Raw genomic sequence first — 16,982 nt, forward strand, 5'->3', positions numbered from 1 at the left:
TAGAATTCCATTTCTCCACATATGTAGCTTTTGTTTTGTGTTTCTCTTTCTCTTTTTAATTATTGAGATGTAATTCACATATCATAAAACCTTTAAGGTATATAATTCAGTGAGTTTTAAGATAGTCACAGAGTTGCACAATCATCACCACTGTCTCATTTCAGAATATTGTCATCATCCCCCAAAGAAATCCCATGCAATCTAGCAGACATTGCCCATTCACCTCTCCCCACAAGCCCTGGAAACCACTAATCTACAGATTTCCCTACTCTGGACATTTCGTATAAATGAAACCATCCAATCTGTAGCCTTTTTGCATCTGGTTTCTTTTACCCAGCATAATGTTGTCAAGGTTAATCCATGTTATAGCATTTTTCAGTACTTTGTTACTTTACTTTTTATTGCTAGCCGGTATGCCATAGTGTGAAAGCACCACATTTTGTTCATCCATTCTTCAGTTGGTGGATGTTGGGATGGTTTCATTTCTTTGCATGTTATGACTAATTGTTCTATTAACATTCATGTACACATTTTTGATGGATATATGTTAGTATATACCTAGAAGTGAAATTACTGGGTCTTATGGTAACTGTATGTTTAACCTTTCCAGGAACTTCCAAACTGTTTTCAAAGAGGTTGCTCCATGTTGCATTCTCACCAGCAGTGTATGAGGGTTCCAGTTTCTCCATAGTCTTGCCAACACTTATTATTGTCTGACTTTTTGATAGTAGACATCCTATTGAGTATAAAATGATATCACATTGTGGTTTTGATGCACATGTCCCTAATGACTAATTATTATTCAACTTTTTTTCATGTGCTTATTGTCCATTTTTATGCATATCATTTTTTGGAGAAATGTCTGTTCAAATCTTTTGCCATTTTTTATATTTTTTTCTTTACACTGTTCATTTGTAAGAATTTGTTGTATATTCTGAATATAATTCCTTTATTAGATAAATGATTTGCAAATATTCTCTTTCATTCTATGGGTTGTCTTTTCACTTTCTTCATAATATCTTTTGAAGCACAAAAGTTTTTAATTCTGGTTCCTGAAAAAAAAAAGTTTTTAATTCTGATGAAGTCCAATTTATCTATTTTTCTTGCTGTTGCTTATGCCGTTAGTGTCACATCTAAGAAATCATTGCCTAATCCAAGGTCATGGAGAGTTACACCTCTGGCTTCTTAATATAATCATATTCATAAATATTTCTAAGCATCAGTTTTAGCAACTGCAATATATTCCATCTGGTGCTATTTCCTTCTCTTATTTACTCCATTCTGTCACCAGAGCATTACAGGCCACAGAGTAATAGTGGAGATCTTGTCACCACACCTGCCTAATTTCAGACTTGGGCTCATCTACAACCTACAGTGTGTGACACTGGTCATGTAGCTCAACCTCTAGTTTCCTTGGTTTCCTTGTTTATAAATGTGGAACACATAGGAATCTTTCACAAGGGTTGTGCTTAACATACATTGAGCCCTCCACGAAGCACTTGGGATAACTCCTGGTCTATAAAGTCCACTAAATGCTCATTATTGTTCAAAAATCTGGATCATCCCAAATTTTGTACATAGATAGTGTAATACATATAACAGAATTTCAGTGAAGAAAAATAGTATGTACATTCAAGTACATTTTAGGTATTGCCAAGAACCTATCCAGAAATTCTGTAATATTTATATTCCTTCCAACTTATGCCATTTTTTTTACTTCTTATTATGGAAAAATGGCAAGCATACCCTGCTGTAGAGAGAAGATTTTAAGAACTCCTATACTCATTATCTAGTTTCAGCAATTACCAACTCATGACCATTTTAATTTCATCCACATACTGACTTCCTGTCCTCCTCTTCTATTATTTTGAAGCAAATCCCAGATATAATATTAACTCATCTACAAATATTATAATATGTATTGCTAAAAGATAAGGACTCATTAAAAACACATATCCACAGGACCAGTATCATTAAAAAAAGTAATAATAATTTTTGAAATATTCACTCAATTTTCAAACTTCCAGTTGTTTCATTTGTATTTAGTTAGTCTGATTTTTTTCTAAATTAATCACAGCCTGGATGATTTCCAGATAACCACTAGACTACTTATTACCCAGGACTCGTCTTTCTGTTCGTTCTAATTCCAAATTTAGTCCTGTTGCCATTATTAAGACCAGCTACTGTTTGAGTTCCTACTAGGTACCGTGTTTGCATGTGTTTTCTTCCAAGCCTTCTGCCCATCCCAAGACTGAATTCACCCCGGTTTCTATTTGAGCAACCTGGGGCTGGGTGGGACCCTGCGATAGCAAAAGACAGGCAGAGCCATGTTCCAGCTCCAGGTCAGCCAGCTCCACGGTGGCTCGGCGACACGGTGCCTCCTAGTGCTGTCCTGTTTCCCAGCTCCTTCTCACAGCTCATGCCAGACGTCATGGCCACCCAGCTCTGGGAACGTTGGTCTCTGTCACTCACACATCAAGCCCCAGGCTAACTTCCATTGGTGTTTATTTTTTTAAATGTGCATCTTACCTCCTCAGAATCTAGTCAACATAGTTCCTTCCACCAAGTGGGTGCTCGAGGGATATTGCTGATATTGGCACTGTGGCCGTGCAGTAGAATGATGGTCATTAGAAATCACCTTCAAATTAAGATTTTTATCCATTTAATGGTTTTGGATGTTCAGACAGCTCGATCTATCGGATCAAAAAACTTGCACTCTTAGATTATAAAACACAGAAACTGAAAGAATAACAGAGTCTAGGTGTATAGCTGAAGTTAGTGTCGTGCTAAAAATAGACAATATCTAAACACTAGTTACAACTGGGGCTGGAGGAAGAGTGACAATAGAAATTTGATTTGACATTTCTGATTACAAAGTGCTTTTCATTTTTAATTTCTTATCCTAAGTACAAAGAAAAAAGTAATAACTGTACATGCCCATATCTAATATGCTATTAATAATAGAATACTCTGAATTAGACGTCTGTTTAAGCATACACACAAACATCAAATAAAAGCCCTTTATTCTGTTAACTAGGAGATGGTAACTCAAAATGTAGGCCAAATGTCCCTTAGAAAATTCACCCAACGAAAATGATTGAATCAAGCTGATAATCAAAATTCAGACTCTCATAAGTGTCTGCTGCATACTTTCATAATCAGGAGTACCGATGTTGTAACCTGCATGATAAATGCAAAACACTTCCCTGAACCTTTGATAAAAATGAACTAATATTCCCAATCTGCTAGGCAATACGCATAAATATGCAACTTTAAATTTTTGGCACTATTACAGACTGTTACAGAATTTTCACAAGGTGGAACAAATTTGCAATAGAATTAGGAGGCAAAAGCCAGGTTTTGATTATGTTCTAAGGTTCCACCAACTCAATCAGAGAATTTCATGGAGAATTAGGAACATTCTACATGTCATTCAGGACAAAGAGAAATTAATCATGCCAATATGGGTTCATGTTTACTGTGCAATTTTTTGTGACAGAGATTTGGTGCCAGATCTAAGCTATGTTGCTCTGTGAAGGAACCTTTCCTACACACCCTGATACTGTATAGAGATAAAATTTAAAGTGAAATCAAAAGCAGCCTTAATCTAAGGAGAATATCTCAGCATTTGGACAGATTTGCAGTCAATAATCAGATACATCGTATAAAGGCTGTTGGGATGGGTTCAGGTTAAATTCTCTTCTAACACAGAGAGTCTATAAGTTCAAACTGTGCTGGGCCACTCTCTTAAGTGCTTTGCACACACCGTCTCATTTATCCGCATAGAAATACTGATGAGGTCGGTGTTACGATTCCCATTCACAGATGAGAAAATATTCTCCACAGAATTCACTAACTTGCCTGGGACCACCCAGCCAGCATGAAATCGAGTGAGACTTCACTTGTAGTGCTGATTTGTGCTATGCTAGTTCCACTAAACTAAAATGGTTAACAGTTGGGGTGAGAGCAACCTACAAGGAGGTTGGGTGATTTGCAGGTTCCTGCTAATTGAATGTCAGCAGTCTGTAGATGCCATATTTCCTCCTGGCGGTGGCAGACCTCCATCTAATGTGTTGTGCTATGGGATTGTTTCCCACAGAAAGACCTAACTAAGTCTTTGCTATATTTTGGAAATGATGCCAATGCCTCAATGTCTAAAAAAGTGAGTCAAGGAGTTGGATCCTTATGCCTTTTCTATTGTTTCCATAAATTCCTTCTTCACTGTTCCCATTGGTCCTCACTTTGTACCCAACACCATAGAGAATTATCGCTGCCCACACCCATGGCTGACTCTCAGTAATTTAGAGGCCATTCACAATTTTCCTGAAACACCAGAAAAACACAAACCAGAACTGCTAGGATCTCAATTTTGAAAGTAAGATGGTGCCAGTAAATTTCTCCATGCGCTGTGCTGGAGGCAGGGACATTTGATCCCTGCTTCTCGGGAAATTAGCTTGGCACATGGTAGTCATTCTGCAGAGCTATGAATGTTGAACTGGACCTAAATTTCAGGAGGAAAACCTGAGCTCTCTCTTCCGGCTAGTGACCTTGTGCAAGGTGCATAAGTAACCTCTGCGAGCCTCAAGTTTCTCATCTGTAAATAAGAATAATGACTTCTGCCACTTCAAAATTATTGTAGGGAACACATTATATGATTCATATGAAACCCCTCACACCCTGCCTGGTGCAGAGGAAATAAGAAACGAGCAGTTATGGCTATTCTGGTAATTGACTAAACGTTTCAATGTATGCTCTCCCTCTTATATTTTGCAGAGGTTTCCGCTGTTTTTGAGGCTGGCACGTCGGTTACTTACATTTTTCAAGAACCCTACCCTGTGACCAAGAATATAAGCCTCTCATCCTCAGCTATTTACACAGATTCAGCTCCATCCAAGGAGAACATTGCATTTAGCTTTGTGACAGCCCAGGCACCCAGTCTTTTGTTCTTTATCAATTCTTCTTCTCAGGACTTCCTGGCTGTTCTGCTCTGCAAGAATGGTAAGTACTGATGGCATGAAGCCTGGTGGAGTGTCAGCCTGGGCCGAAGGGACAGTGCGTGCCCTCCAGAACTCTGCATAATTTCCAGCTCAAGCTGCTCCCACCTGAGCAGCGTATTTCCAGACTTCCAGCCAAACCCTTGATTATACTTTACCTTTATGAGTTGCAATTGGTATTCAGGGCTGGTGTCAATTCACTGCTGAAGTTTCAAATGCATTGACTTTAATTTGCCTCAACTGTGTAGCAGTAATTCTTTATTATTTATTTTGTGCTGGAATCCATTAAGTGCAAAGAAGATCATAAGCATATCTGAATTTCAGAAGGACACTTGCCACATATATCCTGTCATCTTTGCTGCAGTCCTCTTTACAGAGGGCTGTTAAAACAACGAGCATAAATGCAGGCTGCATTTAATAGAAGGCGATTGTCCAGGTCTTAGAGAGAAGTAGCCTGTGCGAGTCATAACCTTGTAGAATAAAGGGCTTGCTTCTGAGAATCAGATTCTTTTTTTGAGGCTTAAATTTCTTATATAATGACAAACTTGGCATTTGCTATTCTAAAGCCATAAGATTTGGGGCATTTTTTATTTAATAAAACTATAATACTATTATTATATAAATCACAATTTTATTACTTTCTTTCTTTTTACAATTATTTCAACTTGATATAAAATTCACAAATACTTATAGGGAATTTTTTTTCCTTAACACTACATAAATGGACTAAATTATTTTTTTAGGCTATTGTACATTATTATTGAAGCTTCTGGACTAATGGCAAGCTCAATATCCTAGTACCTGAGGAAGAGAACATTTCTCAATTTGCGGGGTATCTAATAGAACGTACGCTGTAGCATCTAAATTATCCATTATTAATTCGAAAAACAGGTGAGAATCAGATTTTAGAAAGAATGTGGACAAATGGAATATGAAATGATAACAATGATAAGGGAGGTAGAACACAGTTCATGCAAAAAATTTTGAAGGGCACCACCAGTTCTGATGGCTGCTAAGAGAATTCAGATTTTCTCCCCATACAGCTTAATCCCACCCTGCAAGGATGAGGACCCTTGATCTAGTCACAGCCAAGGACACTATTAGGTCAAAATCCTATGAGGTGGGACAATTGCTGGAATAGGCAAAGAGCGCAAAGATGTGGACATCTCTGGAGTATGACCTCAAAGAGCACTGTCCTGTGATCAAGAACATGCCTTTCCTCCACTTGCAATCTGCTGTTATCATGAGTTGAGTCTGGGCTTTTGATGGATTCTGCCCAATCCATGCAGCTAAGTTTCAGGGTGAGCAGTGGTGGAGCCTGGCAGGAAGGAAGCCAGGGGTATGTCCCATACATGGTGTACTCTCTAGACCTTATGAGGAAACTCTAAGAAATGCAGCAGTAATAACGGTGACCCACATCGTGTAACAGGCTTCATTCATTCTAAGAGCAAAATGGAAGGTAAGAACAGAGAGAGAGGGAGACAGAGAAAGAGAGAAACTAGGGTGATGATTGGTCATTCCAAGTCCATCTGGCCTTGCAGAGCCTGCAAGAGGGAGGGGAAACACTATGGGTTGTTACACTGCCTATTTATCAGTAGCTTTTATGTGATTATGATTAGGACCATTATATAAACATACCAGGCCTTAAGCTTTGCCCTGTCATGCCTCTGTGAGGTCGATAAGGCTGGCTGAGGCACTAAGGCATGTGGAGGTTCAGCAGGTAGACGTAGACCAGCCAGCCAGGTAATTCACGACACAGCTGGGGCCGGAACCAGGTCTCCCAATAAGCAACCCAGCAGTCTTCCTTCTGAGCAAGCTTATCCTCTTACAGTGGGGTTGGACAGTAAGCAGTAAAATGACTGCAGAGCACTAGGAGAGAGGATTTCATCCAGAGCATATTTGGAGGAAATGCGCTATGTCCTTGTGTCTGGTTCTACAGGGACATTGCGCCTGTCAGGCTGTGCCCGTGAAAACATGGCTGCCACAAATACAGACAGTGCATATACACACAAGCGTATCATATGGCACACACACACAGACACACACACACACACAGAGACACACACAGACACACACACACAGACACACACAGACACACACACAGATACACACACACAGACACACACAGATACACACAGATACACACACACACAGATACACACAGACACACACAGACACACACACACAGACACACAGATACACACAGACACACACAGACACACACACACAGACACACACAGATACACACACACATAGACACACACACACAGACACACATGTATATGACTCTATGCTGGGCACTGTTCTATTAATCCACACAGGGCTTAATTCTCACAACAACCCAATTTGATGGGTGGCATTAATATACGCAGCTTTTTTATAGTTTTAGAAACTGATGCATATAATGTTAAATAACTTGCTCAAACTCTCACAGCAAATAAGCAAATGAGTTAGGATTCAATTTCTTTTTCCCAATCTGGTGACATATTTGGTATTCTTAACCACAAGGGATAAACTGAGTGTTGTGTTGTGTTTTTGTTTTTTTTTTAACACATAATGTTTTTATTTAATTGGGAAGGCATTCTTGAATCCTACCCTGCCCCTATCTTCTTACACCCTGAAGCCTTCCTTCATTAAAAGCTCTGCCTGATCCCATAGGGACCTGCATTTTTTTAAACCCTGGCTACAGGCAGGAAACAAGGAAATATTGTCTTGTTTGTTTGCTTGTTTTGAGCTTAGGTCTCAGGGCACGTGTGAAAGCTCCAGTGTGAGTCCTTGCAGCTCAGGCTAACTCAGGAGAGATGAGTGTCCGGGCCATGGTTAGTAATAGAGCGTCCCCTTCCCCACCTTGGCTAGGACAGCCCCAGTCCCCGTTGCTCCCGGGAGCCCCCCTGTGGCAGGCAGTGGTGGAGGATGTCCTGACTCAGAGTCCTGGGCTTCTCCTGCTGTCTCCTCACTCTGCAGAGATACAACCGAGATACGTGCATCATTCCTTCATTCTTTCATTAACTTCCCGAGTAATTACAAGTCCAGCTGCACAGTATCGGGAACTGTGAAGACAAGCAAAGATAAGTAAGGCCTGGTGCTGTCTTTAGATAAGGAAACAGAAAGACTCAAAAACTGCCTTCAACTTTTTGCAAAGCAATCTAGACACAGGAGCGTGTCACAGTATCCAGATTTTTAAGGCAACCTGACTAGAAGGTAGAGTTTGACTAACTTTAAAGACAAATCTTCTGGGAATTCAGGGATTATAACAATGGAATAAAATACCTTGAGTGGTGAATTCCTTGTCATGGGAGGTCTTCCAATAATAATTAAATGATTATGTGTTGGAGAAAACATAATAATAATCCCAGCAGTGAATGAGAGGGAAAAATAATTACCTCTGAGATTCTTCCCGAGTCTTAGATTTTGTGATTCTTTATTCTCTTCTTGTGTAGTTTTGCATTAATATTTCTTTCTGTTAAGGCTTCATTTGCACACTTTGAAATGCTGCTTTGAGGAATTAAGGATCGATATCCTTGCAGCTTGTTCACGGTGTGTTTGTTCTGTTCAGCCATTGACCTGATCACCAGAGGGTCACATGGCGGGGCCGGGGCACTGCATTATAAAGAACTAGGAGTACTTTTAATGTGCCTCTGAAATTCTTTTGGAAGTTAAGGATGCTTACAGGTTGGAAAAAGATCAGGAGAGTGAAAATGCTAAAGGGTTTATGGGGAAAGGTCTTTATCTGTGAGAGTTTTCATAATAAGATTGATTCAAACCTCTCTGAGATGGAATGAAGAGCTTCTGTTAGTCCAGGTTTCTTAACCTTTTTTGATTGAAGACACCTTTGGGTATCTGGGGGAAATTATGAAGGCGTCGGTCTCGCTGTCCCCAGGAGACAGCAAATGTCCACAGCCAGGTTATGCAACGTGGCTCTAATCTCAGCCCTTTTGGTTGAGCAGCCGGCAGATGGAGTTAGGGGATGGACTGAGTCAACATGGAATAAAATGCTCGGCCTGCACGCTTATGTCATATCACTGACCCTGCAGGGACCAGTGTGACCCCAGTCACGCATGCAGGCCTCGCCCTGGCCGGGTGTGACTGGAATTCGTCTTTGCCCTTTATCATTATTCTTGAAATTTCTCCAACTAGAGACTTATTTGGGTTAAGCTGCTGCTACCTTTTCAAATAAAAGCAGGTCCTTTTTCCTAAATGAAGAAAAGGATTTTAATTTCTGGGATGGGAGAGCAGAGGCAGAACGAGAGGCATTTTGAGGTCAGAGAATCCTTAAGAAGGAGAAGGCCGTTGTGGCTCCCTAACCCAGGGCTTTGGGCCTCAGACGACTTCTCAGAGACGTGGCAATCAGAGGAGAAGGGTCTTTAAAACAGGAGAAGGGTCTAGAGAGGCAGATGAGAGCGTTCTAAAGATAAACTTGACTTTCACGGCGTTTTGTTGAGTGAAGGCTCTGCCTTCTCCATTGTGCCAGGAGTTCTCCTCACACTTGCCACTTGGCAAATATTCGTGGAGCACCCCTCACGGGGCAGGTACCGGTTCAGGTCCTGAGAGACAGAGATAGAAAGGACCCTGCCCTGCCTTTATGGAATCTGGTCAGGGACAGGCACATAAACAAGGACACTGAGCGCCGTAGACACTAAGGAGAAGGCTGTTAGAAGTAGAGTGGAGGCTTCATGGAGAGGGTGACCCTTGAGTCAGGTCATGAAAGACAAGTTTGTGTTCTCTAGCCAGACATTATATTTTTTAATAAAAAATGTTTCTTTGATTGTTCCTCCTTTTCTCCATTTTATTTGTATTTCAGATGAAATATATACATTTTTCGCAATCAATTCTTGTTTCTATTCTTTCACCGTCTGTCTTCTTGGCTCCCTGTTGGAAGAAATAAGAACCCAAGTTGAGACTATGCGCTAACTCTAAGGCCGTCCATCTATGGAGAAATCCTCTGGGCCACAAACCAAAGAGGCTCTCAGGTCACCTTCACAGGTGGCTGTTCCTCTGCCCTCCAGCACCAAATGGTCTGTCTGACTTTGCTTCAGTGTTTCCCTTTTATCAATCTCCTTTTTAAAACATATGCATTCATAAGATGCACTGTCTGCATTTGTGATTGCACACACCTTGGAGGGAATAATGATGAACTGAGACACTTTATGTTTTGAACAGACTAGCTCAAGGGAGGCGGGAGTAAGAGGGAATCCAGGGAGGGAGCGTCTTCAAAGAACAAAACTCCGCAGCTGCTGGCCGGGGCTGGGCTGACCTTAGGACAGCCCCGTCCTCACTGCTCTCTCACAGATGCCCAGCAAAGCTTAATGCTGCCTCCTGTCACCCCCTCTCTGACGCCAGCACATGCTGGAGTCCCTCCGAGCAGCAGCAATGCTGTAGACAGAGAAGTATGCCTTGGGAGGCCTCACCGAGCCCCGACCACTTCAGTCTCCGGACTGAATGTGTCAAACAACACATTGCCGGTTTTGAATTTAAAATTCCCAAAACTCTTTTGATATCTCCCAGAATTTGTCTTGGTTGCTTCATCTCTTGCATTTCTGGGGTTTCCAGCCATCTCTTGCTGCCCTTTCGTCATCCGTTTCACAATAATAAGGTCCTGGGCACTGTGACCTCCAGAGGGTGGACCTAGTCCTCCACGTCACCTCTCCCTCCTAGAGGAAGGGCAAAGATGGGGCGGGAGCGAAGGACAGTCCCGCGTCACACAGTCAGTCCGCGGTGCTAAGCCGCAGGCCAGGGTGGAGAGAGAGAGGCACGCCGAGCAGAGCTGGATCTGGGAGATCGTCCTGGCTCCTCTTCTCTTGGTTGCCGCGGCCGCCTTATTTTTCGAGGTGCTCATAAGTCCTTGAAGATGGCTCTGAGCTGAGTCGCTGACTCACTTCTCAAGTTCCGTGCTGAAGCCCTGCCCCTCAGTGTGGCTGCATTTGGAGTAAGGGATTATTTAGGTTAGATGAGATCGTAAATTGAAGCCCTAATCCAACAGAATTAGTCACCTGAAAGCAGGAGACTCCAGAGAACTCTCTGTCTCTCTCAATGCCACACGAGGTGTGAAGAAGGTGCCATCTCCAAGCCAGGAGGACAGCCCTCGCCAGGAACCAGATCTGCCCACGCCTTGTTTTTGCACTTCGCAGCCTCCAGAACTGTGAGAAAATGAACTTCTGTTGTCTGGGTCACTCAGTCTAGAGTGCTTTTTTAATAGAAAACTGAGTGAACTAAGTCAAATGAGATAACACAAGTAGATGTGTTTGTAAATTGTAAAGCACAAAACACATTTTACTTTCTTATTGATCGTGGTAATAATCTGAATCATCTGCATCTTTGGGTTATCAGAGCATGAATGTGACAGCTAGGATCCAGGACACTTGGGGTTAAGATTTACTACAAAGAGGAAATGAAAATTGCCCGGTGCATAGAAGCAGAGCACTTCATGGGTGGGACATTACCCTGAAGAAGAGGAAGAAGGATAAGGTGCAGGGTGTCCCCCTGGCTGTCACTAGGCACAGGCAGCAGATTTGAATATGTCCAAGCATGAATATGAAAAATATTAAGAATGTCTTTCTCAAATGCCCTCTGAAACAGACCTTCTGGGAACTTCTCTGATGTTTCTAAAAGAAATAAAATGTGTATATATACATATATATGTAGAGAGAGAGGGGAGAGAGAGGAAAGAGAGAGAGAACTATAAAAACTAAAAACTGGGGAACAGAGTACATACATAGGACTAATGAAGAGTTCTTCTCACTGCAGGCTGGACTCTGCAAAATACAGCTGCAGAGACGTAGTCAAACATAAGGGAAACTCCCCGCATCAACCACAGCCACTGTGGATGTGGAGCTCGTGGGGCCGCGTGTGACCGCATCAAAGGAAACCAAAATAGGGGGACCAGCAGCTTCTGAGTCAGTCTGTGAAGTCCCTCGGCAAGAGAAGGAGTTAAAGGCTAGTATGGAAATAAAGCTAATGGAAATGTCAATACATAATTAACTTCACAAACATCCATTTAATACTTACTGCCTTAGTTTGCTAGGGCTGTCATAGCAAAATACCACAGGCTGGATGACTTAAACAACAGGAATTTGTTTTCGAACCATTCTGAAGACAGGAAGTCCAAGATCAAGGTACTGGCAGGGTTGGTGTCGGGTGAGGCCCCCTCTCCTCCATGTGCTCACGTGGCCTTTCCTGGGGGCATTGGTGAGGGGAGGCTGTGTTTCTCTGGCGTCTCTTCATCGAGGAACTAACTCTGCAGGGTGAGGGCCCCACCCTCATGGCCTCTTTTAACCTTAGCTGCTTCCGTAGAGGCCTCATCCCCAAACACAGCCACACTGAGAGTTAAGCTCCCACGTATGAATTCTGTGGTGACACAAACATTCAGTCCACAACACCTACTGTGTGCTGGGTGCTTTTCTGTGAGCTCATAGTAGAAAAGTGAGTGTGGTGTTGTTGGCTTCAGGGAGGCTCCTGCGGTGAGGATTCACACCCGATTCATGCCGGCATGTGGTGGAGAACCTCAGCACACGGCGGGCCCCGGAGCGTTCTTGCATTGAATTACGTGGTTGAATTGAGTGGGCACAGACGGTCTGCATCTAGCAAGTGCGGGACCACCCCACAGAGTCCATGAGAAGACGGTTATGGGACTGCAGCGAGGCCGTACTGGGGAGAGGTCAGATCCTCCTGGCGCCTCCCCGAGGGCTTTTAGTGAAGATGTGCAGGAATATGCATTTTATTACTCGAATATTCTTGTTCTTGGTAATTAACATTTCTTTTGAGATCCGTCCTGCCTCCCGTAACGTATGCGAGCTGCTGGGGAGGGGTCTCGGTGGGGCTGGCGCCGCCTGGCCTTGTTTGGTTCTCCGGGGTCTTCTCACTTTGTACTTTCCCCGTTTAAACAACTCTTCTGAAATTTTCCAAGAACTGAGCAACTGTTTGTGTTTTCAGCAAGGCTGGTTGCTTACACCTGCAGTGTGAGAATCGGGATAGTTATGATCCGCCCTGGTGATGCTTTATTGTTTGTAAAAAGAAGAAAGGAGCATACCAGGGCCTTGGGTCTTCGTCTGCAAATTTGGGATAATCGTGGCGGTCAAGGGTCTCCCAGCAGTGTTGTGGGGGATTAATGAGATCCTGTCTGGGACGGGTTCAGAGGGACTCAGATGAAAGATGTGGAATAAATACAACAGTCTGTTATTACACAACAGACCGAAGTGCTGGCAGGTCACTGAGCCACCTTTATTTTTAATATATTTTTTTAAAGCCAGGAGTAGAGAGAATGGGGGATTGAATGCTTAGCTTTTGGACTAGAACTCTAATTAGAGGTTTAAGGATTAGGAAAATAGTTGGAGTCAGTGTGAAGAAAGCTTTTCTTGGAGCAAAGACATGTTTTTATTCTTCTTAGAGCACTTGACCTGTAAATACTTACATCTCGAGATGTGAAACAAATTCAGCAGAAGGCCCGAGCTCAGGGCTTATTCAGCTCTCGGTGCAGTTAATTACCTTTTGTTCGGCAAGTAGGCCTTGAATTATCACTATTTCTCCTAATTCAAAGTTATTGAAGATGTGTTTCCACTTTAATAAGTAGCTCGACCTCACAGTGTTAAGAAAGGAGGACTCTGGAAATCAGATCCCCTATACTGAAGCTGCAGGGAAGAGAGAGGTGGGGAGTAGTTTCAACCTGAAGAATCCAGTTTAAATTTCTGCCACCAACCACACACAGCCTTCTTTGATCTCCCGGCTAGAGAACAGTTGGTCGCAGCTGATGCCTATAAAGTGCTGACTGTGTGCCGAGACGTGGTTTCATCACTGTGCATGATTAAATCATTTCATTCTGACACAATTACTAGGGAGTTGCTACTAGTATTTCCCCATTTTACAGATAAGGAAATTTTGACCCGGAAAGGTTAAATGACTTGTTCCAGAAGACACAGCAAGGACTCAGTGGGGCTGGAAATCAAAGCCCAGTAGTCTTACTTTTTAACTTGTGAACCCTCCTCTCTGTTCTCTGACCTGTCACTGTACTATGTGCACCTCTGTCACGGGACCTATCGTTTCCTTTCAGTGTTTGTGTGAGCTTTCTTCTAGGTCTTGTGCTTTGTCAGGAATTCTATATTCGATTCCCAGAGCCCCTCGTGCTACTTTGCTTACAGATCCTCATTTAAAATATGGGCCAGGCAGAAATAATGGGGTGATATATAAGGAGTGCTAAAACCCCACTGGAATACTTAGAAATACACTGCCAATAAAAGAGTTTGCCAGATACCTCCCTCTATTTAGCCAATCATACTTTGGTGCACATGGAGGCACATAGGACTATTGAGTGAAGAAAAAATAACATGTCTTTATTGGCGCGGATTTCTGAGACGCGAGCCGCAGGGTGCAGCCAGAGCCCCCAGCTCTGAGACCGGCCGGCCGCGCTTGACAGTCACTGCCAATTGAAATGCTGCGGTGGAACGACACATCAGGGAGTGCTGCCTTCTCCAAAAAAGTGATTTTAAAAGTATTAGTAGGGCTCACCAGAATTTTTTTTTTTTTGGTTCAGAAAAATTGCTTGTAATAAATGCATGTTCTTATTTAAACACGGAGGATGAATGTGCACATGTATCATCTCCCCCTTCTGAAACTCCTCCCAAATGACGCTAAACAATTAAAACCATGAAAAAGATAGCGACTCAAAAAGACGAAAAGGACAGAAGAGAGCTTAGTTTGGGTAAGACATTGCAACACAGTTTTGGAAATCAGAGAGCAGATGAAGGAGGAAGGCTGCTTCCGGCCCGGGCCCTGCTGGAGACGTGGGGAGAGCTCAGACCTGGCCGCTGTGCTCAACGCGGAGGCCACTGTGGCCTGAAGACACGAGAGTCCAGGCAGCTGGCACAGGTCACTGTCTCATTCTAGTCCTGCTTTTCCCTCTTCAGGCAGATAAGCAAGGTCCTTCCCACTTCCACCTTAGACTGACTTGTTCTCTGGCATGTAGAAATGAAACCCAAGACTGTCCAAAGCTGAGGGCCAGGCGTAGGTACAGGGACAGAGACGGAACTGAAGTGCCATTTGCACTCTGGGCTGTGGGGTCCCCAGCCTTATTTTTCTGCCTTTTTCCCAGAGTCCTTACAGTGAGACGTTCCTTTCTCCATACAGGGAATGAGAATGTTCTTCCGTATGAAAAACCCAACAGTCTTATGAAAATTGTGTGTGATAACTAGAATTTTAGAGAAGTCTCCATTGAAAAAATAGTTCACCCATATGACGAACTGACAGTGATGCCCACATGCTGGCAAGCTTAGCGCCTGTGCCCGGAACCTTCAACCCGCTGGTGGTGCCTAGGCCATAACTGAATGGGTAACCAAGACCACCCAGTACTTCCAGAAAACCCCTGAGATGAAAGATAAAGATAAAAGTGAGCAAACAAAGGTACTTGGAGAAAACAACAGGAGGCAGAAGAAACATTAAAAACATATCTTTGGGAAGATAGGAGAATATACGAATCTATAAAGCAAGAACACGGTCTTTAAAACAAAACTGGCAAATAATGAGAAAGAACTCTTGCCAATGTGATAGAGAAAATTTTTTTAAATCTAGAAAGTTGGAAGTTAAAATCTGAGAAATCCTCTAACAAGTTGAACACAAATACAAAAAGAGTAGACAATTGAGAACAAAAAAAGAAATTCAGAGTCAAAACATGATGTCCAATATCTAGTCGGATGTAGAGAGAGAATAGATGTGGAGGGAGTATTAACAAATAGATAATTGAAAATACCTTATAGAATTAAAGAAAACTGATGTAAAAGTTTGTTTTCTTACCCAGCACAATGAGTAGAAAAAGCCACACACACCAAGGCAAAGACAAAATCCTAAATCTCTGAAAGACAGAGACTGGGAACCAGACAAGCACAGAACTTCTCAGTAAGGGCTGTGAGCAGACTGTGGGACAAAGTCTTCACAGTGCTAAGGGGACACAGTTTTCAAACTGGAATTCCATGTTTGCTCAAGTTATCAGTCATGTGTCATGTCATTTTTTAAGACTTCCTAAATATCTTCACTAGGACACTACTCAATCTGATAGTGCATAAAAATTGCCCCCAAACTTAGCATCTTAAAACAACAAACGTTTATCACCCTATACAGTTCTGGGAGGGGTCAGACTCTCGGATTGTTTTAGCTGGATGGTTCTAGCTCTTGGTCTCTCCGAGGTCAGATTCTTGTCCTGGGCTGTGATAATCTGAAAGGTTTGATAATCTGCTTCCAAGCTCCCTCGTGTGGCTGTTGACAGGAGCTTTCAGGTTCCTGACATGCTGTCTTTTGAATAAGGCTGCTTAGACAGCGTGCCAGCTGGCTTCCCTGCGGAAATGCAGTAGAGGGGAAGCGCGCAAGAGAACCGCTGGAACAGAGATTGGACTTTCAGAACCTAAACTCGGAAGGGACACTGCTACTGCGTAAGCAGGGGCTACACAAGGGTGCGGATACCTGGGGGCAGGGGTGTCAGACGCCCTCGGGGAGGCTGCCTGCCACAGTGTGCTTCACCCAGTTGAAGAAGTATATGAGAAACAAAGACATGGGGTTCAGGAGGCAGGGAACCCCGCAGAACAGGACGGGTGATTTCAGGGCAGCAGGTATGCAGATGTTCCAGGGAACAAACAGTCTAAGCCAATGGTTCTCAAATGGGCATGGTTTTTGCCTCCCCCCTGGGGGCCATGTGGAAATATATCTGGAGACATACTTCATTGTCAAGATGGGGAGTGCTGCTGGTGTGCAGGGGGTGGAATGCACCCAGGGATGCTGCAACACCTAAAAGTCCAGAAAAGCCTCCACCACACAGAATTATCTGGCTCAGAATGTCAATAGCTTTAAGGTTGACGGAACCACATCTGCAGGTGTAGAATGAGACAGAAGGGGAGAGGGCATTCAGAGGGAGGCCCCTAAAGAAAGTCTGCAAGTGACAGATACCAGCTTAATGTGATATTTACATCAGACATACAATAAGGACTTTGAAAACCAGCCTAAACAAAATTG

General features: G+C 43.0%; 1 protein-coding gene across 2 annotated transcripts in view; it reads left to right on the forward strand.

The window, feature by feature from the left end:
* The window catches only part of CNTNAP5 (contactin associated protein family member 5), a 773,538-nt gene that overhangs the window by 675,647 nt on the left and 80,909 nt on the right, over window positions 1–16,982 (forward strand). For both annotated transcript variants that reach the window (XM_045559127.1, XM_045559128.1), the window contains exon 19: window positions 4,774–4,998. In XM_045559127.1, coding sequence (XP_045415083.1) covers window positions 4,774–4,998 — 225 coding nt within the window. The remainder of the gene's footprint in view (window positions 1–4,773; window positions 4,999–16,982) is intronic.

This window comes from Lemur catta, chromosome 8, assembly GCF_020740605.2.
Source record: "Lemur catta isolate mLemCat1 chromosome 8, mLemCat1.pri, whole genome shotgun sequence".
Taxonomy (NCBI): domain Eukaryota; kingdom Metazoa; phylum Chordata; class Mammalia; order Primates; family Lemuridae; genus Lemur; species Lemur catta.